At 33.2% G+C, this 23,090-nt stretch overlaps 2 protein-coding genes and 1 long non-coding RNA gene across 3 annotated transcripts; all 3 read right to left on the minus strand.

The window, feature by feature from the left end:
• Positions 1-5,606: 5,606 nt before the first annotated feature.
• On the minus strand, positions 5,607-6,362 carry LOC111379386. The gene has a single exon (XM_023003068.1). It carries the CDS (start codon positions 6,322-6,324, stop codon positions 5,740-5,742), a length of 585 nt encoding a protein of 194 aa, XP_022858836.1. The 5' UTR covers positions 6,325-6,362; the 3' UTR covers positions 5,607-5,739.
• Positions 6,363-15,568: 9,206 nt separating this feature from the next.
• On the minus strand, positions 15,569-18,159 carry LOC111394602 (GTP-binding protein SAR1A-like). The gene is made up of 3 exons (XM_023020506.1): positions 17,935-18,159; positions 17,701-17,832; positions 15,569-16,240 (listed from the first exon to the last, which is right to left on the minus strand). The coding sequence occupies exons 1-3, from the start codon at positions 18,061-18,063 to the stop codon at positions 15,920-15,922; spliced, it is 582 nt and encodes a 193-aa protein (XP_022876274.1). The 5' UTR covers positions 18,064-18,159; the 3' UTR covers positions 15,569-15,919.
• A 1,575-nt stretch (positions 18,160-19,734) lies between these two features.
• Positions 19,735-22,175, minus strand: LOC111394617. The gene is made up of 3 exons (XR_002702652.1): positions 21,540-22,175; positions 21,055-21,207; positions 19,735-20,870 (listed from the first exon to the last, which is right to left on the minus strand). It is a non-coding gene; the product is annotated as an uncharacterized LOC111394617 (long non-coding RNA).
• Between the last annotated feature and the right edge of the window lie 915 nt (positions 22,176-23,090).

The following is a 23,090-nucleotide window of genomic DNA, read 5'->3' on the forward strand; positions in this document are numbered from 1 at the left end:
AGAGCAGTACAAAGTGTTTGGGTTGCCTACTGGTTCGAATAAATTATGTTGCAATAGAGTGTGACCTCAGCCCGATTTGCTTTCAGTGGCACTATGTGGATCCTTAGGGCTAACCTCCCCTGAGCAGTTAAGCTACCTCTTTGTCGGGGCATAACTAGGTAGAGTATATTATAGCTGCAATTTTGAGTTTCAACATGGTCCGGGAGACCTCATAGTTATACAAGTTGCTGTACATGGAGGATGTTTCTCAAAAGGGAGAGGCATCACGATTTATGTGTCTAATTTAGTTGTATTCTGTAGTGTTTTTAAGCTACTTCCAAGTGCTTTTTGTAATATAAATGGCGGATTGCCCTCAACTTTAAATATATGTAATAGATTTTGCTCTTATTGTGTGAATTTTGTGTTATGATTGTGGTTTTTTGAAGCGTAATTGGGAGTTGAATTGCTCTTTTCATTATCTTTGGGCTCACAATCAACGACGTGTTTTGAAATGTATTTTATTTTCAAGTGCCTCTATAGGCTGATTTCTTGTATGTAGTGCAAATCGTAATAGGGCTTGAAAGAGAAGAGGCGATGCCATGTGTATAGGCGAGCCTACTATACTTGGTGGAAGCAGTAATCAGGCTTCGAAGAAGAGAAGAAGCGATGCCATGTAGAAGTCGAGCATGTTATACTTGGTGGAAGTCGCAATAAGGCTTCGAAGAAGAGAAGAAGCGATGCCATGTAGAAGGCGAGCCTATTATTTGAATATATGGTTTTCGATGAATTGTTGAATGAGTTACCTCTTATGAGAAATATTCAACACTAGATTAATTCGGAACCTAGGGCCAGCCTTCCAAATTTGTCTCATTACCGAATGAGTCTAAAAGAGAATGAGATTTTAAGGGAGTAAATTGAGGAGCTGTTAAGGAAAAGGATTCATAAAAGGAGTGGCGTGTTGTCGCAGGCACCCAAAAATAATAAAACATACACTTCCAAAAAATTGTATGTAGTAGTGGAAGTAAAGATCGCTCCCACGAAGAGTAATTAGCCTAATTTTATGTAATGTTAACAGTAACGGGGTTTGTTTGTGATGAAATCAATTCTAACTAAAAGCAATGCAAATTAATAAATTAGAATAAGCCCCCGTTTGAGCCCCATTTCTTGGAAATTATAATTTTTGAATAGTGTTTTTTGAAAAATGAGTGGTTGAAAAGAAAAGAAAAGATTTTGATTTACGTGTAATATTATTTTATTAAAAATTGTGTGGTTAAAAGTAGGAGAGAGAAAAATTTAATTTAACGTAATGAGGAATAATGGGGCTCAAACGGGGGCTAAATCAATAGAACGAACCTTCATTTAGGTCAACATCCACCATTGGAGATTTACAATTGATCATTAATCCACAAATAATTATTAATTCATACTTTTAGTATTCATCGTTGGAAAATAATTTTCCATTGGAAACAATTTCCTATTTCTCCTTACTTTCAATTAATTAGAAACAAGCTATCTAATTAATCCTCATTACCAAACAATCCTAGACAAGCGCGAAAATTTAATTTAATCATGGCTTTTCGAATTAGAGAAATCAATGAACTAGATAACAAGCCAAGCGTTTGCATTTAACCTAGATAAATATTCTTCCTAAGATTTAATAATTTCCCAAAGTAGCAAATTACTAATCATTGTTGCTTCACAAGTTAAATTAATCAAACAATTATGGATTTGATATTTAACTTAGCTATAGATTTAAACACATGATAAACTAATGGATCCTTTTAGTAATCAAACATAACAATCATGAAATTAAGCATAGAAGAATATTCAATACTGAAAATATAAATTAAAAGATGAAAATTAGGTAGGTCTCACAATTGAAAACGATTCCAAGATTTCAATATCTTTCGATCAAGAGATGAAGTTTAGCAATACATCAATAATCCTTAAGCAAAAAAGAGAGAAAAATCCTTATGAATCTCGTATAATGAGTGGTATCCTCCTTTTGGACGTCCCTAGGTTTTAAAAGACTCCCCAAAATTTGCTTCCATAAGAATTTCAATTAGAAAAGGAAACCAGATTTTTCTCGTCGCAATTGATTTGGGCTGTCGCCCAGGCAAAACTTGGTCAGTCGCCTAAGCATGGCTTTTGGTTTCGATAATTCAATTTTAATGTTGGGCGATTGCCCAGATTTTATAACTGGGCTGTCGCCTAGGCAAAATTTCCTCCAAAAATTGTATTTTAGTCCCGAATTCAATTTTTGATTCTTTTAAATCGTTTCTCTTGCAATTTCAACCCTTCAACTTCTAATTGTGTCCAATTGAACCCGTAACATCTTTAATCTTCATTCCATTGCTCATCTCATTTAGGAATTATTTGTAACTTGGTTCCTGAACTTTCAATTTCTTCCATTACAGCACTTTTTTCGCTCTTTTCTTCTATTTTAAGCGGTGATCATCCAAATGCAACCTAAATCACAATATAAGGGTACTTAGTACATTTAGGTGTTAATTAATCATAAAAGTGCAAGAATTAATGGATGTAAATCATAGCATTTCATGTCATATCAATGAGAATATAAGTCCATGTGCAGTGTCTGTTCTTCTAGTGCCAAAGAAAGATGAAAAATAGCGTATGTATGTTAACAGTCATGCCATCAACAAAATAACAGTGAAGTACATATTTCTCATTCCACAATTGGAGGACATGTTAGATATGCTTCGGGGTTCTAAGGTCTTCTTAAAAATAGACCTTCATAGTGGTCATCACCATATCCGTATTAAACCTGGGGATGAATGGAAGACTGTCTTTAAGAGTAAGGAAGGACTTTACGAATGGTTGGTAATATCATTTGAACTTTCAAATGCTCCAAGTACCTTTATGTAGGTGATGAATCAAGTCCTTCATCCTTTTATTGGGTCTTTTGCTATGATTTATTTTGATGATATAATTTACAGCAAGTCCAAGCAAGATCACCTAGTTCAGTTGAGTAAAGTCCTAGAAGATTTGAAGGAAAATTAGTTGTACAGCAACATAAAGATGTGCACTTTTTGTACACGTAGATTGTCGTTTCTAGGCTTTGTGGTTGGTGAAAATAGTCTGCATGTGGATGAAGTGAAGACAAAAGCAACCCGAGTTTAGCCAACTAAAATTAGTTTTTGAAGTGAGGAGTTTTTATAGTTTAGCAACTTTCTACAAACGATTTATCAGTTGTTTTAGCACTATGTGGCACCGCTCATAAAATGTTTGAAGAAGGATGATTCAGTTAGATAGAGGAACAAGATAAGGGCTTCGACTTCATTAAAGAAAAATTATGCACAACTCCAGTATTAACTTCGCCAAGCTTCGACCAGATCCTTGAGATGGATTGTGATGCTAGTGGTATAGGTATTGTAGCTATCCTTTCTCAAAAAAAGGATAACCGTGACTTCTTTTCAAAAAAGTTAAATAATACTAGGCAGAAGTGGAGTCCCTATGAACAAAATTATATGCACTTGTGAGAGTTTTGAAGCAATGAGAACACTACCCTATATAAAATGAGTTCGTGTTGTTCACTGATCACCAAGCCTTGAAATTTATTCATAGTCAGAAACATATCAACATGATATATGCTCGGTGGGTAATTTCCCTGTAGAAATTTTATTGTGATTAGACATAAATCTGGAAGTACGAACCGAGTTGCAGATGCACTTAGTTGCAGAGCTATTTTATTGGTCACATTTTAATATGAAATTGTTGGGTTTGAGTGCTTGAAAGAACCATAGGTAGATGATCCTGATTTTAAGGAGACTTGGAGCAGGTGTTGAATAGGAAATCAATGGTAGATTTTTATATTAATGATGGGTACTTATTCAAAGGCAACTAGATTTGTATTCCTATTTCATCTCTAAGTAAAAAATTGATTCGAGATCTAAATGGTGAACATCTAAGTGGACACTTGAAACGTGTCAAGACATAGCCAAGTTGGAAGCTAGGTATTATTGATCATAGTTGAAGCGAGATGTTAGCGTTATAGTCAGAAAATGTTATATTTGTCAGGTGCCAAAGGGTGCAGAATATTTGATTATACATGCCATTTCTTGTCCTCCATGGCATATGACAAGATTTTGCTATGGATTTTGTTCTCGAATTACTTCATACTCAACGAGATATAGATTCTGTTCTTGTGGTGGTTGACGGGTTCTCCAAAATGGCTCACTTCATAGCTTGTCGGAAGACTTCAGATGCATCGAGTATTGTCAAACTATTTTTCACGGAGGTTGTTAGATTTTTTGGAGTTTCCAAGTCTATCACATCAGATTAGAATACAAAGTTTTTGGGGGCACTTTTGGATTACCCATTAGAAGTTGTTTGGAACCAATTTAAATCGAACCAGCATTGCCCATCAAAAAATTGATGAATAGATCGAGGTTACTAGCTGTACCTTTGAAAATACGATTCGAAGTGTGTGGAGATAAGCCTAAACTGTACATTTGAAAATATGGTTCGAAGTATTTGTGGAGATAAGCCTAAATAGTGAGATCTTGCACTACCTCAGGTGCAGTTTGCATACAACAGTGCAATTCATATTACTACAAACAGGTCCCCCATTTGCTATAGTGTATACAGAGGTTTCTTACCATGTGTTGGATCTAGTGAAGTTGCCCAAAGGCAACAGTAAGAGTGTTGCTACTGAACATCTGGCAGAAGAGGTGTTAGCAGTCCGTGATGAAGTAAAATAAATGTTGGAGAAAACTAATGCAAAGTATAAGATGACAATAGATTCACATTGACGGGATAAACAATTTTAGAAATGAGACTCGGTGATAGTGTTTTTGAGAAATGAGTTTCTTGTTGATACCTACAACAAGTTGAAACCAAAAAAGTATGAATATTTCAAAGTGCTTAAACGAATTAATAACAATGCCTACATTATTGATTTATCAATTTCTATGGGTATTTGTTGAATGTTCAATGTAACAGATTTGTATGAGTTCCATAAAGATGATGAGCCTTTACATCCAAATTATAACTTAGAGTCGAGTCCTTAGTAAGTGGAAGGGATTGATATAGAATATATTGTTGAATTGATGGAAGAAAAGTTGGAGGAAAAGAAATAGTGGAGAGAAAACATTTGAATTCTGATTTGAGCCAATAAGACCATTCCAAAAAAAGGACGACGAAACAAGTAATACTTGTCACTATGCCAATATGATAGATTTCGGCCATTCGAATTCGTTTAGAACTCAAAAAAATAATTTTTAAACTTTAGCGCTATTTCTGTCATTTAGTTTATTTTGGACTTTTTTCAATTTTAATTTGTTTAAACTTTGTTTTCATTAATTTTAGTCATTTTAAACTATGTTTTCATGTAAACCCTTATAAATAAGGTATTATTTTGTTGTTTTGATCATCTTTTTATCAATGAAATTTGTGAGTTTATTCTCTTCATAATTTGGTGGATTCCAAATTTCGTGTTCTTAAAGTTTTCACTTGAATTCCTTAAAAGCTGTATATCGACTACACCTACATATTGTGTTCTATTTATATACTTCTTTGCAAATCCAAGTCTCAACGACGAAAAAAAAAAAAACCGCAGAAAAATACCCGAAGAAACCCCATCGTTGTTTAGGTAAATCCTACGGTAGTAGCCCAACAACGATGCACGTACAATAATATTAGGTACCAGAATACATAGACAACAACCATGCATAATACTAAATTTCATGGCTACGCCGCCTATGCCCGGCAGCGCCACCTCTATTTCTACAAACTTGATCATCAAAACAGCCAATGGCGGATTTTGGCTTTGATAGTCTTTTCCTTGATTGTATCCAAGCTTGGCTTCCAACCTTTCCCTGATAATTGCCTCCTCAAAAATTCAGGCCTTCCCTCTAGAATAAAATTGAAATAATCTGATTTTGATTCCTCCTCCTCTTTTCTTTCTACCAAAGACTTCTTCTTTATATTCGTGAAAACGTCGTCGTGTCCCATGCCGCCACCAGCTGGGCAAATTCTAACAAAAAAAGGGAGAAACCCTGATGAAGATATAAGGGACTTAGATTTCAGAAATGAATTTGCATTTTCCAAAACTCTACGGGCTTCTTCAGAAGACAATGCCACAGGTTTGCCTCTCTTGATCGGAAGCATTATATAAACCTTTTTCGTCTCGAGTTTCTTGTCGGCCGGCAATGGTGTCGGCTTTTTTCCATTCATCACCGGCTGAAATTCAACCACCACCTGTTGTGGATGCTCCAGCATGAGCTCTGCAACTGTTATAGGTTCGTCGTACTTGTAAACCTCACCGGTCGACAAAATGACTTTTCCGGTGGCATTCGACCAATTTTTTGGGATAGAATTTCCCATTAGAGAGAGATTGAGAGAAATTAAGCTTGAAAGAATAGAAGATGTTAGTTTTTTTAAAGTTGAGTAAACGCATGCACATTTAGTTGCATTTTATATTAACAGATTAAAGTTATGAAATAAGGTGTTTGTTAAACGACTCCATCTTTTGATGGACACAAATGGTGGACTTAGTAATAACCAACGAGAATGTCAAATGAGATCATGCTGTATTCTACACATTAAAAAAATATTTTATCAAATTCAGTACTGCTCTCGACAATGGATAAAATTTTAACTTTTTCTTCCTTTAATTATGTTGCAATAGAATATGATGTTAGTTTACTAGGTACTATTTGATTTAGCTAAAAATATGATAAAAATTTAAATTAAAGATTAGAATTAATTTTAGGGTGCCATTATTTGCGTTCACGATTTTTATATATGCATTTCATTCTATATACATCTCTAGCTATTAAAATATTAAAATTTTAAAAAATTATTGGCATCCACGCCAAATTCCAATGTTGTCCTTAAGAAATTCATTCATTTAAATATTATAGATCCATACAAAATTTATATATTCATCCTACTATAAATACATTCCTAATACAATTTCAAAAATTTTAAAAAAATCACTATATTTATCCAATCACTATCAATATTTAATCTAATTCTGAATTTTATTTTCCATATTCTCATGTCAGTGTTTTAATATTTAGTTATAAAAATTAGCAAATTTCTTTTCTTGTATTTATAGGATTCTATCAATAGTATACTGCTCAAACAACAATTAATTATTTATTTATTTTTATTTTTTGCTTATAAGCTCATAATTTGGGTTGTTTGCGTTTCGACTGATATTTTTAAATTTGTTTCCATTTGTTATGTAAGAATATTTGGACAAATATTGAAACTTATTTTGAAATTTCTCGTATACTTTTATCTGTCGAACCAATACTTAAAAAATCATAAAAAATAATATTCCATTTTTCATATCATGAAAGAATTATAACTCTAATAATGTGTCGATAAAAAAAAAAAATTGGTGAAAAGGATATTTTAGGACTAGGGTTTTATGATTTTAGATGAAGATGGTATTTTATTATTATTAAAATTTTAGTTAAATACAAACTCTGAAAGAATATAAAAAGGTTCAGAGGAATTTATGAAAATAAATATTAGTAGATGAAGTTATAATGATATATTTTTATTTAATTTTATATATGTTTATTTAAGTAAATTTACATAAGATAAAAAAAATATAATATAATTATCTTTTTTAAAAATGGATTTATATATAAAAATTATGGATGTAAATAACGGTAACCTTCAAATAGGACCTACATTTTACAATTTATAGAAAAATTAGAAATATATCACCTTTTTGAGAATCTTATAAGGAAACATATTGTCGTTGTTTATTATCTTTATTTTATTTAATATCATTTATGTGCTTATACATGTTTATCTCGATTAATATTATCTCAAAATGTCAAGTGAAAGTTTCATCAAGTTTTCCTCAAGTATGTCAATTTAATCGTCAAAATGATTGCAGTGTTCTTTTATTAAAATGTTAAATTGGGAAAATTAGGCAAAATTGGCAAAATATCTTGAAAGTATAGACATTATTGTCGTATTAGATTTGCACTATAATAATTATCTCATCAAATTAACAAGCATTGTTGTATATTAGTAATAGAGTAAGTTGGACCGTCCAACTATAACTTCCCTTTTGTCCTGAGATAGGGCTACACTTTATTTTGATATGGTATTAGAGCACCTACAAGAACTCTATACTAATATTGAACAATGAAATTATCAAATCAAAAAATCGAAATGAATTCACTTTTTCGAAATCATTGATTGGAGTCTATGTGAATCAATCAATGTTTTGATTTTGAATCAAACCAAACCGCTTCTAATTGATTTGGTTTAAATTTCAGTTTTTGTAAATTGTATCAAACCGTCAAACAGTTTAACAAAAAATCTGAAAATAAATTAATTTTAATTTTTTTCAACTCAAGTAAGAGTGTAAAACTAAACATACTTAATTAATTGAAAAGATACATCAATATTGGACCCAATCCAATTAGGCAATTGTCTATCAAAATTAGGGTGCGTTTCATTGCAAGCATATAATTTGCATAGAAAGAAAATAAATTTTAGGTAATTCAATTTTTCAAAACTTATTTGTATAAAAATATTAATTAAATGTGTTTGATTGATTTAGTTTTCTAATCTTGAAAATATTATACTTGTTCATTTTTTATTTGTGAGTAGACAATAGAGTGAATAGATGAGAGAGTGAAAGAGAGAATCAATTTTCTGAAAAATTAAATCAAACTCTTCCTAAAGAAAATATTTTTCTTGACTTTGAGAAAAATATGATCACGTGACCAACAATAAGAACATGTTTTCCATGAAAAAATGTCAATCAAATAGCACATGTTTTCCATGAACATATTTTTTTTGAATTTTAGCTCAATTTTAAGCCAAGTTTAATAATTTTTCTGAGCTTTTTGATAATTACTTGCCATATTTTATTGGTAATTGTGTTGTTTTGTTCTCATATATATTGAATTCCTCTAAATTTTTAGCTGACCATTATTTTTTTATTAATTTACTTCCCAAGTTTAGACTAACATTTATGATTTAACTTGTTTGTTATATCCTAATTTTTTTTTATTTGCTACACCATGGTTTTAAATCGAGAAAAAGTAGTTTGGTTTGAAAAAATTTCAAACCATTTTAAATGGTTTCATTTGAATTTTTTTTTCAAGTAATCTAAACCGAACCATTTTCACCTTACTCTCTATTTATAAATATCATTTTCAATATAACATAGAGCATCTTTAAATATAGAGAATAGAATTTTTATACACTTTGATAATATTCTCTATTTTAACTCTCATTTTGCTTCTTTTTTTTTTTTTAAGAAATATTTATTGAGTTTATTTAATATATTTTTTATATGTCAATGATCATTCAATTCAAATATGATTGGAATAATTTAAGGAATAGAATATTATAATTCATAATTTATTAAATGAAATAATTATAAAGTAAGAAAAGAGAGAGCTTATGTTAAGAGCAGGTTCAACTCGTTAATTGGTTTTTACAACAAAATTGCAGAATATAAATGTGCAAAAAAATAAAGAAACAGAAAGAATGTAGAAATTTTTGTCCTAAGGCAAGAGGTTCAGAGCAAGCTCCTAATCCCCTTTTGTGTTTCCACCACCGGAAGAATTACTGCATTAAACCAGAACCAATGAACCGTCCAAATATACAGATTCGAGATTCAAGCCAAAAAACACTCAAGTTTACAGAAAACCCTCACAAATCGTCTGGATAGTTCACTCAAGAACCCAGACAAGAAATCAATTAGAATACAAATCACTCAAGACAAATGATACAGGATTTCCACTTGAAGATTTAGGATCTTTAAGTTCTGAACACAAACTATGAGGGAAGGATTCATGGCACTCAGAAAAATCTTGAAGTGTATGAAGAAAATCTCAAAACTGTAGAGAGAAAACTCAAGGGACGAAGAAAATGAATAGACTAAAACCCTAGAAGCCAAGAGACACGTATATATGAGAAGTCTCTAGAAGATCACCATCCAACGGCGATGATGGTGACACATGGCATGATCCAGATCATTTGCTCCATTAACAAAGGCATGTTTTGTGAACATGTTTTATCTCCAACGAATTAAGTCAGACGAGTCAACAGTCAAAATAAAACCATCCAATCAGCAATAGGATCCACATCATTGTGCCATCTCCTCATAGCTTGGTTTAGAGAGTCGAAGCATAAATTTAAATTTCATTATGTTCTCTATTTTTACTTTTTAAAAAAGAGTTTGGCTCTCCAACCTAAATAATGTATCGCATATTTAGAGAATATCTTAAAGATGTTTTTAGTGGACTCATAAACTAGACAAGAAAATTTATAAGATCCTTCGCAAAAGATTAATTTGAAGTTAAATACAAAATTGTAGTTTTATCATGAAATATTTACTTTATAATTCTATCATGAAATATTTACTTTCAGGTTCAATACCATGGACTTTAAATTGTAGTTTGATTTTTTACGTTTATATTTACGGAGCTATGTTTTTTATTTTTTTTAAAAAAATTACGAGGCAGAATTAATCAAATTTTGTTTGTTGTTCGTCAAAAATCTCGTAAGCGTACAGGTTGGTTGAACAAATAATAATCGTGATGAGAAAATTATCGTTCCACAAGGAATCAGACTCAATTCTAGTATTTTTGATATATTTAAATTCATGTTTGTAGTCAAGAGACGATTGATGAATAGCAATTTAAGTTTTGTAACTAAAACTTGTAAATTTATGAAAGTTTGGTTAAAAAATCAAATGAGTGAACATATTGTAATCCCGATGCCACTGATCAATTCTTAGTTATAATTCTCAGCCCATAATAATTATCTCAATTCATACAATTGTGACGATTAATGATTTCGCTTTTAATTATTATTCTTTTCCAAGATATAGTAAATGATTACCACGAAAAGATCATATTCATAATCCGAATGCATATGACAAACATGCATTGACATTTAGTATTATCACACATAATTGCACACGTCATAAATACTATTCTTAACATTTATTGCCCGTTTGTTCCAATAACAATGTTCTATCTATCGTAGACTTTTCAACACTATGAATAAGTAACTTATTGTTCTAATGGTGTGTAAACATTAAAATAATATAATTATACATATTAATGGAATCACAATGCAAGAATTAAGATAAAAATACAATATCGAATTAAAAACTAAGAATTTGTCATCTATCAGATACAAAAGAATTTAGCGTATCATGTTAATGTAAGAAATACAAGAAAAAAAATTCATCACCCGAATCATTAAACCTTGAAGGAAATCTGGAAATCTTCAATTAATGCCTCAAATTCAAATTCAAGTAATTAATTATTTATGCTTTAATGTATCCTCTATCTTTTTCTCTCTAAAGTAGGCTTTCAATATGATAAGAATTAGGTTTTTCATGTTTTGGCCGACTCTTGATATAAATAGGGTGCCAAAAGATTACACACCAAGAGTTTCCAAAACGAAATAAAGAAACAAATTTTTTTTTTTTTTTAAATCATGCGTACGCATGGTTCAATTAGTGTGTACAAATAGTTCAATTGAATTGGCCTTTGAAGTGCAATTTTTCAACCTTGCATACGTAAGGCCTGTAGGCCCACAAGTACGAATGGTTCAATTTTTGGGGTCCAATTTGCCTGAACTTTCTCAAGTGTGTGTTTTGATCAATTTTCAAAATTTCTCATTCCATTGACTTCTATTCAATTTCAATTGACTTTTAGTGTTCTCAAATCATTGTCTTACAATCCGACTCAACTTTTGAATGATTGCATTTTAGTACTCAAACTTTGGATTTGTTTCATTTTAGCACTCTATGTTCTTTCTTCCAATTCTTCTTTGAAACAAGAATTTTTCTTAATGAAAACAATAAATAACAAATTAGGTACTAATCCGTCCAAAACATAACAAAATAGCATCATTTAGGTTTCCAAATAAGTGTAGAAACTACACTAATCATTTGGTCTTTACCACAAACCTTGATTGACATCATACATAGGAAGCCTAAATAACAAGGTCAGAGCTCAAACAAAGTAGTTTATCGAGTAAATTCTATTCACGATAATCTTTACTTTAGTATCAATCAGGAAAATGTCTCAATTTCGTTTAATTGAGGATTTAATACGATTTCAATCAGGTAAATACACTTTAATTTCATTACAAGACATCTTTGTCCAAGTCCAATTATGAGTGTTGATAACGTGACATTCCCTTAATGGTCACCACATGTGTCGTTAGTTGCTGACGTAAAATTTATACAACTTCAATGAAATAAGTGACGAGCTTCCTATATCAACTATCAGTTCATCGATTCTTATAGAATTACACGTAGTTATCCAATTAGAATTAAATTAAAATATGGCTATTCGATTGAATATAATTGAAGTGCGATTATTCGATTGAGAATAAAATCTACGTTGTTAAGTTTGCAAGTCCGTGTTTCTTTTGGAAATTCCAACTTCCAAAATTCTGAAAATTAACCTAACACGCATAATGAAATCTTAACATCAACGAGGTTGAAAGTGTGGAGCAAATTTTACATAATGAGTTACATAATATTATATGTCATTCTATTATTTGTCAGTTTAAAATATAATTAACGTTTTCATCAAATCTTTTCATCTACATCACTTTATGTAATTTTTTGTGCGCAAATAGCGTAATCATATATCCACAAACTTGCCAAATCAGAATTAATCCTATTTTAGTTTTTACACTACAAACCTCGGACCTCCACGTGGAATATGCAAAAATGAAAAATAAAAAAAATTCTCAAATTCCCTCTGAAATTGGTTCCAGAGAAGGTGTCCATGGTCTTAACCGTTGATTGGGAATCGGTGCAACAATTGTAAGTATTATGCCCTAGGTCCAATCGACTTTGGACATAAATACTTTTATATATAATTAATGTAATTAAATGGCAGATCTATTATTTAATTAATAGACAATTAAATAAATAATAGAGTCCGTAGATTCAAATATTTGTAATTTATTAATCACAAGGAGTTGTGATTGTGAGATACAAATTACATCTGATTGAATCTTAAATCATCCGTGGTCGTAAGTAATAACGAGATACGGATATCGTTATTACGGTTAGACCATCACGTGTGGCATTTCTTACTTGTGAAGTAAGTAGCTGATCTCACAAGTTAAAGTGTGGTGACACTTAAATGAACACGTGGATGTTTGTTATAGAACACAGAGGGAGTCAGAGAAATGAGAGTGTTGACTGGAACGTGTTGGACCAAAGGAGTGGTCGCGGCGTATAGTGTAATTCACGCGGATTTCCATTTCCCCCTCTAGAGCGGGTAAACCATGACGTCAATATACACTGATTATCAATTTATAGATATTTATATTTTAGTTTGAGTTCCATTTTTTTCATCAAAATACATTTTTCAATTGTGATTTGACTTTACTTCAACAACGTATTTTTCAATAAAATAATATTACATACAAATTCATGACTTTTCTCTATTTTTTAATTATACATTTTCTATCAATATACTTTTTTGATGAGGATGAAACTCAAACAAGGGCTTAATTTGATACATGAAATTTTCAAAAATTGCACATAGTAATAGGGCTTGAATAAAGCTTCTATGTACCTAAAATAAAGCGTCACATGTGGTTTTATCATCTCTCTCGTAAAAAGATATTCAAATGGACAAATAAACTCAAAAAGAAAGTGCACTTGAATATGAATTAAGGACTTGCACTCATCTCAGTGAAGTTGGAGATGATATGATGAAAGCAAACTCCTATGGTTTTAAGAGTTTCATTGCCAATTTCATCTCTTGCCAATTTCATTTAAGAGATGAGAAATAGTTGGAGTGCTCCAGTGTAGTAGATATGAGATAGGAATCTACTATCAAAAGGGTGTGTTTCAAGTAGTGGTGGCAATTGGGCTTGTCAGCTCCGGTCGTCCTGTGGCTTGGCCAAAAAAAGCTCTAGCCGGCCAGACTCGAGGCTCGGGCCAAGCCCCATTTTGGGGAGTCGGCTCGAGCACGAACCGGCCTGTTTAATTAAAAAAAAAAATGAGAGAGAAAGGAAAAGGAAAAGAGAAGGAAAAAACTTTCAACCTGTTTGGCTTCCTCAATTGCCTGTTGAGGCAGCATTTCTGCTGCCAACAGGCAGCTTAGCTACCTGAACCAGTAGCAGAAATGCTGCCAACAGGCAGTTATAAAGTTGCCTGTGAGGCAGCAGAAACAGGCAGCTAAATTTGCTGCCTGTGAGGCAGCAGCTATGGAACGGAGAGGCCAAAAAAAAGACACGAGCCAGCTTGGCTCAGTAAAGTCCAAGCCAAAAGTTCGAGTTGAGCCTTAAATTATCATCGTGCTTTTGCTCGGCTCGGCTCAAGCCAAAAAAAGCTTGATCTAAAAAAGCCCGAGCCTAAAATTTCGGCCCGACTCATTGACACCCTTAATTTCAAATGGGACTCTACAATGCCGGGGCTTTTTGTTTCAAATTATGATCTTAATAACAAGCTCATTCTCCCAAGGCATGATGACTGGAATGAGCTCGAGCTTATCTTCATACTCTGTATCAAGATGTAGTCAGAGTGAACCTTATCAACAAGTATTTATAGTTATTGAAATCAATTGGTCAGACTCTATAAAAAAAATTGCACATCGATCCGTAAGCTTGGACTAGATGAATTGAAAATATGATGATTTATACAACTATCAAATTACTCTGAATCATGCTATTTGCATAACTTTAGTTGACAACATTGTTTGAAAATTTCATATTTAACAGCATCACAATCATTCATTTCAAAAACTATTTTTTAAATCAACTGCCTAAATTTTGATAACATCAAAGTTATCAACGATGATTGACAACAAGAGTTATACAAATAGCTTAATTGAATTAAATTTAATAAAATTTGAGTGAATTACTCAAATGGTCACTGAACTTTGTAAAAGATTTTCATGGTTAATGACCCCGTGAAAACCTTTTACAAAGTTTAGTGATGAATGAGGTGATTTTTAAAGTTCAGTAACTCATAAAAATCTTTTACAAAATTCAATGACCATTTCGATAATTCACTCAATAAAATTTCTATAAACTTGGAACAAACAATCACATTGCGACGAATAGTTTTGGTTGGTGACAGCCGTGGGAGGCAAAGAAAATGCTGTCACTCTCTTTAATATATGAATTTTCACTAGATGTCATATCACACAATCAATCACCATAAATTCGTTATTCGATATCACTTTTGATTCACAAACTTTTCAACATTCTTGGGATGGCCCATGTTTTGTTTCCATTAGTGTGTCATAATGCGTTTGTGTCTTATCAATAGGCGTCACGTCAGCCCTTTTGCATATTGGTCAAGCTGAGTAGAATCTAGGATAAGACACATCATTTATATAACAAAAATGAACCTAGCAAATCTCTTAGCCTTGTTTTGTTTGTACTCAACTCACTGTTCTAGTTTGAGTCACGTCACATGGCGTCTAGAGGGTATGTAAGATGCTTCCACGTTAAGAAAAAGTCGTTTCGAAGCAAAAGTTTTGAGAATAAGTAAATACATACATACTCTCCTATCCTAGTCCTTCCTCCGTAGATCCCAGAAAATTAGTTTCTGTTGGGAAAATATGGTGCATATAACAAAACTGCAGCAGAAAGAAAGAACAGTTTTATTCTGCAAGACAAGCAAATTAACACCACCACCTCTGCAAAACCTTACACAGACAAATCCGAAATGAAAAGACAAACATTATTTTCAATTCTTAACCCCATTTCTCATAATATTTTACAAACAGTGAATACTAGAGAAAATATCCAGTTTTCGGGCTCTAACAAAATTCATAGTAGAACAGACAATTCAAATAAGGACACGACTGCGATTGAAGATAACAGAGTAAATCACAGTGAAAAGAATGAATTTTCTTCTTTCCTTGCCTTTTTCATATCCTTTGTCAAGAGACGAGGGATTGGTGTAAATTAATCGAACATTTTTCTGACGAACGTCTTACTTAATATATTGAGACACCCATTTGAAGCCGTCACCATACCCCATTTTACGTACAATGCTGCACATAAATACTTCCAATGGGCGCACATTAGAATCTGCAAGATTCACCTTCCCTTTGCCAGTGGTTACACCAGTCAGGCCAAGGTGGTAGCGCAACTCATCTTCTGAGGCAGCATACGGTATATCAATCTTGTTCCCCAAAATGAGGAAGGGAACATTGGCAAGAGCTTCATCAGAAAGGAGCGCATCCAATTCCTTCTTTGATTCTGCGAAACGCTCCTTGTCATATGCATCCACCAGATACACTACAGCATCAACCTATATAAACATTAGGGGAACGTGTTAGCACCAGACGAGAAGCAGTTATTACACGGAGGTAATTAACGAGACAAAAAGATATACAGATTTTGAACACAAAACATGGTTGCCCCATAACCTTTAGTGCCATAACTGTGCACGCTTTTAGCCACAACATGTTTTTATTGTGATGTTTATTAACATGAACTTTAAATTGATGATTGTTCCCGTTAGTGGTTTCTAATTATTAAAATGACTTGTAAATTGTTGTTTATGACCACTACTAGATTCTAAAAGATATTAAGTTTAAATATAACTACCGTAAGAACTTGGATAACTAATATTCCAGATGCTGTCCATCTCTTATAAAAAATACAGAGATCTTCCTTGACAACTGTTGATCAAATTTCAACTTTAGCAACTTTTTATTTGGAAAAAATATTAAAAAACCTAAACTACCCTTGTAAAAATTAAAAGTGCAAAAAAGCAAATAAATTTCCTAGATACCTGGACATCCTTAAAGCATTTGTGTATTATTTCAAGAATCTCATTTTCTCATCTTTCTTTTATTTTATTTGGTCTTTTGTTTCTCCTCCCTTCTCCATATGTATCGGGGTGATTGTTAGATTTCTTGATATGTATTTAGGTAGGCTGTAACTTTAGTAACGAGTGTTTCAAGTTTGGTGTGTTTGGTGATCAATGGGTCTGCCTTTGTTTTGGTTCTTGAATTCCATTTCCCCTCTGAAGACTAGCTAGCTGGTGGGCAGCCTCTTTTGTTCATGTTTTATCAGCTCGCATGGTGGACTTTAGTCCCCTCAAGTTCAATCAAAGATTTCACACGCTTCGAGGGGATGTGAGTGGAGAGGGGATTGGTTAGCGGAGGGTTGTTTAGCTAGTGGGATAAGGGTCTGTGCTGGCAGCAGGAGGGGACGAGAAAGTAGTTGGAGTAGAGACTTCAGTTATGAAATGTCCAAATATATATCAGGAAGCATAATGCTTCTAGTGATCTCCATAACGGAGAGGAAGAAATGTAACTAGAAACCATGGCAATTTACATAATGCGGTTGCAAGTACAACAACCGTATTTTACATGCTTTCAAAAAGAAACCAGCTCGAAAAGCCCACTAACATTATGAAATCGAACTTTCCAAATGAAAAATTACTCTACATAAGATTCAGAATAACCATCTCAACCAGTAATACAGATCACTGGAAATATCAGCAAAAACCAAGCTATGCAGAATTCAATTCAGTAGTACACTGGCAAGAAAGATCAGATCAATAACTTAATTTAAGCTATCTTACTCCCGTCGTACAATAAAAAAAAATTCACAGCTAACAGTGAATTCCACAGCAACAATCTTAATCCCGTTTAAACAAAAACGAAAAGAGAGACAAATTTGGATCCCGTTCAATTTAAGACACACAATTAGCGTAGGATACACACGTATCTAGATTAATTACTTGTGCAATATATATACCTTGGCATAGTAATCCTTCCAGACTCTACGGGCGATCTGATGACCTCCCAAATCAAAGGCTTTGAACTTAATTTTCCCAATACTCAGCTCTTCTGATGTCGGATATTGCGTCGGCTGATGCTGCACTAATCTCTACAAACAATCCAAGCCAACAAAACCATCAAAAAATCCATGTAAAAAAAATTAAATTTCATCATTCCCATAATTCTGAAAAAAAGGGATAAAAATTATTACCTCGTCTTTGAGCATGTGAAGGAGGGTAGTTTTACCGGCATTATCGAGGCCAAGAAACAAGATCTTGGCCTCTTTTTGCCACAAGCCAAGTGAGGCCAAGACGCCGTAAAACCAATCCAAGAGAAACATTTTTATGAGATTTCTTGACGGGAATTTGAGTGCAGTTCCAACAGATCTGGACTGGGATTTTTTAGGAGAAAGGAAATGCTGGAAGGGGAAATCGAATTGACGGTGATACAGTGATAGCGGTGAAAATGATATAATTAACCCTCAATCTATTGCCCGTGTTACGAATTGGTTTCTAGTCTTTAAAAAGCAATTAGTTAGTTGCTAACCTTTTACTATAAATAAAAATTGTCTAAAACTCACTGTGGAAACCATCCAACATTTAATAATTTTCACGTCGTCATTGTAAGCATGTTTGAAAAGTGTATAAACAATTTTAATTTTAAATAAATAAATATACAATATTTCTAAATCCTTTGAAATATAGAATAAATGGTGATTTGAATGTATAAAAACTAGCCAACATGGGCATTCTATGAAGCTAAATTTTGCTTTCTAACTTGTGTAGATGTTTGGTAATTTGAAGTGGATGTGTTCTCACGACGACGCGATAGTTTAATAAATATTTTGACCATTTTCGTTATCAACCAATTATTGTCACTATAGTAACAGGTGAGAGATTCAAGTGCAATTGCCCCTCATAAGGTGGTCGAGTTAGTGGAGTAGGTGAGCGCGAAAGTCTTTAATCACGAGTTCGAATTCCCCTACAAATACTTTCTCGTTCGAGCCTATCACATTGGGATTGTCTAGTGCGTTTTACCTGATTGACGTGATTTGCAAGTTATTGCGTCAACTTGAGGGTTTATCCAGTGCGCACCCGAAAGGTAGCGGCTGCGGGTTCCCCCGTCATCGAAAAAAAATGTTCAACTTACTCTTTGAAACGTTTAGGACCAACTTACTACAAAGACTATATTTGAGACCAATCATGCAATTTTCCAAATATTATAAATGCGTAATATTTTATGGTTCACTTGTCCATTTGTTTATTCTTTCTCGGTTTACTTTTTATTTTTCCTTTTTCTTTGTATTGATGCCATGGTGAGATTTTGACCGCAAAGTGTTCAATTTCACTGTTATTTTTACTTGCCATTTGTATTTATCGTATAATTAAAAATTACGATGAATATTCTCTTTCACTAATATTGTTTGAGTTTATTGAATTGTGTGAAGGGTTTAGAGGAGCCATTTTGGTGTTATAGTAAACAAAAGGACTAGCACACTTCCATTGAAAACTAACAATTTCTTACAAAATGACCCCAAATCATTTACCTTGTACCCCTTTCTTCAATCTATACGCATAGAAATAAGGGCCTATTTGACGACCTTTAAAATTTTAAATTGTTTACTATAGTGTTATTCTTCACCACACATTTACATAATAAAATATTCCACATAGGTAAACCAATAAAATTTCTTTACTTTTTAACAACACATTCTATTCAAAACTCCTTATTTTGTCAAATAATAGGTGACAGACAGGGGCTAATAAGAAGACCCAAAAAAAAAAAAAATGTTGATTCAATGTCTTAAATTTATTTATTTTTATTTTTTTTTAAATTGGAAGGTTGTACAAGTGAATTCAAACATGTATAATGTATTAGAATGATGATACAATATTGTAGTCAAACCTATAGGTAAAATGGTAGGAAACTTGTGAAAATAAATTTTATATGAGCCAAAAGAATTAGTCCATTTGTGTCTATTTTGCATAATTTATTTTTTAACAATTCTCCTTATGAACCTTTTTTATAATTGTTGAAACCGTTCCATTTTCAGCCTAGCAAGTTCGACCTAACAAATGTGTGCAAGGGCCTTTAAGCAGCACAACATTCGAGTAGCAGCCTGGTGCTACATAACACTTAGGATTGAAATCAATGTCGTACGAGGAATCCAAAACTTTATGCAATTAAAATTCAATCATGCTACATATACAATAAGCTTGATAGCTTCTTCGACATCATGTGAGTTTAACAACACATTTTTCAATCAATGACCAGTATTTCTATACATGCAGGTAGTCAAAACTGCTGACATCCAGCAATGTAAAATAGGCCTAATTGATTAAAATTTCCTAACTCTATTATAAATCTAAAAGGATAAATAAAAACATTAGCAGACACTAATCAAAAGAAGAAAAAAGCATAGAGAAGCTCGTTAATCATTCAATCTAACAAACATCTATATTCTACAAACACAAGTTAACAACCATGTTTTTGGAAGTGTATTTTCTTAGCAAGTTCTAGTCATTAAATTAGTTTTTACCTTTTTCCTATTATTTTACCAGAAAAGGGAAATCAGAAATAGTTTTACCAAATAAGCTAACAATCTAAATGGACTCTTGGCCGATTAATTCATATGTGCAGCATATGTGCAACATCTGTGTAGTGCGGGTGCGGAGCCAAGATTTACATTTGGGGGGGGGGGACAAAAAAAAAAAATTTGTTGGGGGCAAAATTGACATATATTATGTATATATTAAAAAAAATCAAACAATCCTAAAAATTTCCAAAAAAATTTAAAATGTTGAGGGAGGCCGCCATCCTCCCTGTAGCTCCGCCCCTGTGTGCAGGGTGTGAAGCAACAAATTCTTGAATGATAATCAATACCAAATATTTTAATTAGCTGAAAGAATGAGGGAAGTAGGCTTACTCGAGAACGTGCTCTCACGGACAGTCACAATCCTGTCTTGTTCAGGCGTGAAAGCACATGCCACCTTCTCCATTGGTTGGGGCTCTGTGATCGAAGTCGGAGAATTACCTTTCCAATTTATGCCTTCCAAAAAATCCCATTCCATTCGTTGTGCCTCTTGGCTGTATTAGGGAGGCACCATCGTATCAGATCAGCTACTTCACCAGTCAAGAATTTTTTACCTGCATTTCAGTTGACAACAAATGAATTGTAAGATAACAACTCCCTTAATATCTATGACACGGCAACGCTGAAACTAAGATTGTTCAATAAGGACCACTACATAGAATTTAATAACTCTGGACAAGATTTTAGTTTCATTTTATTCCTTGATACAGTCTCAGCACTATGTTATTACACCTGTACCTTTTCAACTGGAAGTTCGAACCATAAGCTCCTGGCCACTTGGGAATTGTTTGATTTCTGATGAATTCATTCGTTTCTTTCAATAAATGATCGGGTAACACCTCCATGGTCCCTCGAATCTTCTTTTGGAACCAAGATATTGGGTCAAACGCACTAGCACAAACACGAAATTTAATACTGATATAGAAAGCATTTGAGCATTAAGAGCATGTTTAGTTGTGCTTTAAAAGCCAATGTACTTTTAAGTTAATTATTTTTCCAGCCTTGATTTTCAAAAGTCACTTATTTTTACTGGCAAAACTTGCTTTTCTAGTGAATACAGGTAAACTTAAATTCTACAAAAGTATCTTTTAAGCACTAACAAACATGCTCTAAAACCTTTTTCTCCACCTCCAAAACAGATAATGTGCAATTTTACCCATTTCCACACTTTCATTATTTCTTTTTCATGATATTTTGTACCATGGATCATAAGCAGGGCTTACCGATAGACTGGTCTTAGAAGCCCCACTACCAACATCAGAGTGCTTCACTAACCATACTCCTTACAGCAGCATACACCATAATATAAATTGAGACATCTGGATTTTCAATGCTGGTGCAGCTAAAACGTGCATTCGTTCTAGTCCACTCGGGAAGGGACTTCTCAGGATAGGTCACCCATATAAATGCTCACTTCTGGGAGTGGGGAACATCATATGCTCCAGTGATTTATGCAACAAGCGAACTTTATTTATAGAACATAAAATTTCATCAGTTGGTGGTGAAAGCAAAAACGTCTACCTGATAGCCCATTTCAAGAAGAGAAGATAAGAGTTAAACGAAATGTTTTTCCGTGATTGAAAGAAACAAAGTTCCTCACCTTCTCAAGGAGGAACTTCAGTTGATAGTAATCAACTAAGGATAAAAATTCTAGAATCATTTCAAATTTAAGTATACTCCAGGTGTGTCACGAATTAAACTTCAATCACAACCATCCGCTCGCACAGCTCAAACAATGAAGTAATCTAGCTGAATTTGGAACCAAATTAAGATAAAAGGAGAATGGGAAGGGATTCATGATGAAAAATAAGAACAAGAAAACAGATAAGAACAGAGATACAAAGAAGAAGAAGAGTACAACAGCGGAGAAGAAGAAGTAGAAGAAAGGAAAAGAAGCCAGAGGAGAAGCAGAGATTCAGGGAGAAGGGGAGAAAACGATGGATGAAAGGCAAAGCCTCAATTTCAATTCAATTCATCGTCCTTTCCAATTGCAGATATACAACTATATATAGAACAAAATAACCCTAAAGGGCTTTGGGCTAGCCCACTAAGAGTACAAGCCCAACTACATAAAATAAAAGTAAATGGTCCAACCCATAACATCCCTTTCCCATAAATTAACCTTTTCCTCAAGGTTCAAAGTTGGAATGTCTTCTTTGTATGAAATTAGCTGCCTCATTCTCTTCACTACCCTTGGCTTAAGCAAGTAGTGCAAGGTGATATATGCCTCATGGAACTCTAGTGCCTCACTCTTTTCTTCATCCATCTTGTTCTGAGCTCTCACATTTTTTCCAATAAATTCGGATTCTCTATTGCCAGCAAAAGAATTCTTGGTAGAAGGCTTTAGATGTTGAGCTCCTATGAATGTCAACTCAAGGTAGACAAAACTTCATCTCCTATATTTTTAATTTCAGATTCAAAAACAGAGGAATCCCATTGTTTTGACCATTCTTCAAGCATTGTGATTGTGGCATTTAGATCCGTTGATTTCCAAGAAAAATTAAAAAGGCTCTCAACCCACTCATTTTCTACCCTACCGGGTATAACTAAGTAAGTTTTGGTAACAAAATCCCTAAATGATCCTTATTTTCTTCCTTAAAAGATAAGGCTTCATTAAGAATCTCAATCACTGATTCTTCCTTGCAAAAATTTGTCTTCAAATCTAAAATCCTTACCTTAAGATTTTCAGGCGAAATCTTTACATCCCCGACCTGAAGGGACTCAGATTTCTACTGTAGAAGTTGAGCAGCAATCAAACCCAACTCAATATCCAT

The sequence above is a fragment of the Olea europaea genome, chromosome 1 (assembly GCF_002742605.1).
Source record: "Olea europaea var. sylvestris chromosome 1, O_europaea_v1, whole genome shotgun sequence".
In the NCBI taxonomy this organism is placed as follows: domain Eukaryota; kingdom Viridiplantae; phylum Streptophyta; class Magnoliopsida; order Lamiales; family Oleaceae; genus Olea; species Olea europaea.